Source organism: Oncorhynchus clarkii, chromosome 7 (genome assembly GCF_045791955.1).
Source record: "Oncorhynchus clarkii lewisi isolate Uvic-CL-2024 chromosome 7, UVic_Ocla_1.0, whole genome shotgun sequence".
Lineage (NCBI taxonomy): Eukaryota > Metazoa > Chordata > Actinopteri > Salmoniformes > Salmonidae > Oncorhynchus > Oncorhynchus clarkii.
This window is the reverse complement of record NC_092153.1, coordinates 6952528-6955105: the sequence shown is the minus strand read 5'-3', so window position 1 is coordinate 6955105 and position 2578 is coordinate 6952528. Positions and strand designations below refer to the sequence as shown.

The following is a 2578-nucleotide window of genomic DNA, read 5'->3' as shown; positions in this document are numbered from 1 at the left end:
GCAGGTGAGAGCTTCTTTACTGTTCAGTAGTACAGACAGTGTGGGAAGGAGAGACAGTGAAAGCATCATTCAGTGGTTCAGTGAGAATAACAGTCAAATGCACAGATACACTGCATGGAACATACCTCTACAGGTTATATATTAGACTTACAATAAACTATAGATTTAGAATGTGTGAGCCACATTTAATATTTTAAATGTTCTCTTTATAGCACTAATTTGGCACAAAAACCTCTTTAGCCTAGATATATCACAATATACAGTACATTAAAAAAGGTATCCTGACTTTGTAGAAACCTGGGACTCAACACTGCATCAGCCTGGGACTTGGCCAAGAAATGGACAGCATGGAGAACCAAATGACAAGGAGCTAGTGAGTGAGATGCTGACTTTAGTACTGGACACATTGTCTCATAGTATCACATCATGTTCTACTGCTTCTCTTGATATGTACACTTACACATGGGAAAGATTGTGTGTAAAGTCAGGTAGAACAAGGGGTTCTGGGTAAGGTGAGAGGGTTGTGGGTCAGAGCAGGGGGTTGTGGGTAAGGTCAGGTAGAACAGGGGGTTGTGAGTAAGGTCAGGTAGAACAGGGGGTTGTGGATAAGGTCAGGTAGAACGGGGTTGTGGGTAAGGTCAGGTAAAACAGGGGGTTGTGGGTAAGGTCAGGTAGAACAGGGGGTTGTGGGTAAGGTCAGGTAGAACAGGGGGTTGTGGGTAAGATCAGGTAGAACAGGGGGTTGTGGATAAGATCAGGTAGAACAGGGGGTTGTGGATAAGATCAGGTAGAACAGGGGGTTGTGGGTAAGGTCAGGTAGAACAGGGGGTTGTGGGTAAGGTCAGGTAGAACAGGGGGTTGTGGGTAAGGTCAGGTAGAACAGGGGGGTTGTGGGTAAGGTCAGGTAAGGCTCCAGATGATGGTGATCGCCGCTACAATGCCATTTAGGACCGCCACACTGTAGCTCATGTGGAAGGAGTGACCTGTCACCTGCCTGAGACACACACACACAATTAGACATCAAAGGTGGCAACACATAGACAGCTTGGGACTGTAAGGTTCTATCTGAAAAAAGATGATTATGAGATAATTGGCTTTAAAGTTCTGAACCCTCATTGGTTTGAATGGTGTCAGACATTTTGAACTGAGGTATTTAGACTACTGTATAGGTAGAGAACATTGAACAGAACAAGGCTGTTTCAATAACTACATGTTGACTAAAATACAGATAGAACATTATAGTCCCAAGCTCTCTATATGTCATTATTCTCTTTACACACGTGTGTGTCCTGCTATCTGGGCTTGGGAGACAACAGGGAGCGATGGAACAAGAGGAGTTAGGAAAAGGACAAGAGAATTAGGCTAAGGCCAGTGGAAGAGTTAGGGAATGTAGGTTAGTCAGTAGAGGCTTCTGAGGGGAGGACGGCTCATAATAATGGCTGGAATGGAGTCAGTGGAATGGTATCAACTACATGGTAACCACATGTTTGATATGCCTGATATCATTCCATTGACTCCATTCCAGCCATTATCATGAACCGTGTGTGCGCGCGTTACCTGAGGTGGCCAGGGGACAGGGGCGTTGGGGGGAACGTGCCGGGCTCAAAAGAGTCAAAGTAGGTGATGGTCCATGTGAAGCTACAGCAGCAGAACCCTGCTAGCACCGACATGACCAGAACACTCCAGAACCCTACAGAGAGGGGGAGGAGAGAGAGACAGAGGGAGAGAGAGGGGGGGGGGGGGGGGGGGGGGGGGGGGGGGGGGGGGGGGGGGGGGGGTAAAGGGGAGAGAGGTGGGGCGGAGGGGAGGGAGAGAGAAAGGTGGGGCGGAGGGGAGAGAGAGAGGAACATGTTTTGTTAATTTTCTATTCTGGAGGCTTTGTGTGTATGAACATTTGTGAACAGACCTGTACTTGCCTAGGAGTCTAACCTCTGAGCCATCCTCTCCAATCACTCTCTCATTCTGCATCTCTGAAACACAAACACACAACAAACAGTATACAGAAGTGACAAGATGACATATTTACATAACAATTAACAGAAAGCAATATCATTCAGCTACTGTCCAAGAGGGTCTTCATCCGCGCATGCGCGACTAGAAATTCTGTAACTCTTGACAGACGATGTACCTTTCAAGATTAGGTAAACAAAGGCGCAGAATACTGCAACGACCGACATCACCATTGCACAGCAGAGCATGGAGAAAATCCTTGCGGTCCACAGTCTTCGGTTTTCCCAAAAACTCTGGTCCGGTTTGACCGGACGCTGCCGGTGTTGTATGTCCATCTTGGTAAAAGTCAAGTAATACAATTCAAAAACGTTTAACTAGTTGTCAAAGCAAGCACACGCTAGATATCAACGTAGCGATGTTAGTTTCCTCCCCCAAACTGCCTTCCTTCAATTAGTGACACGCACGTTGTTAAAATAGAATTAGGATGTATTTTAATAGTATCACTGCCCTATGTAAATAATGTAATGTAAAATTATTTCAACAAGTCCCCTTTTCGTAACTTTCTAAACTTCTGACAATTGCTTTCAAAACATAGCTCCTTCCTCTTCCGTATCCGAAAACTAAACCC

The 2578-nt window shown here is 45.9% G+C and overlaps 1 protein-coding gene across 1 annotated transcript; it reads right to left on the bottom strand.

The window, feature by feature from the left end:
- On the bottom strand, positions 1–2578 carry LOC139412797 (ADP-ribosylation factor-like protein 6-interacting protein 6). Its single transcript, XM_071159519.1, has 4 exons — positions 2129–2578; positions 1917–1970; positions 1558–1690; positions 1–994 (listed from the first exon to the last, which is right to left on the bottom strand). The coding sequence occupies exons 1-4, from the start codon at positions 2283–2285 to the stop codon at positions 901–903; spliced, it is 438 nt and encodes a 145-aa protein (XP_071015620.1). The 5' UTR covers positions 2286–2578; the 3' UTR covers positions 1–900.

Excerpts from the sequence above, each read along its gene's own strand:
- LOC139412797 (XM_071159519.1), bottom strand. The coding sequence starts at position 2,285 with ATGGACATACAACACCGGCAGCGTCCGGTCAAACCGGACCAGAGTTTT. Across the intron at positions 1,971-2,128 it reads TGTTTACCTAATCTTGAAAG|AGATGCAGAATGAGAGAGTG; the intron begins GTACATCGTCTG and ends TTTGTGTTTCAG. Across the intron at positions 1,691-1,916 it reads CTCAGAGGTTAGACTCCTAG|GGTTCTGGAGTGTTCTGGTC; the intron begins GCAAGTACAGGT and ends CCCTCTCTGTAG.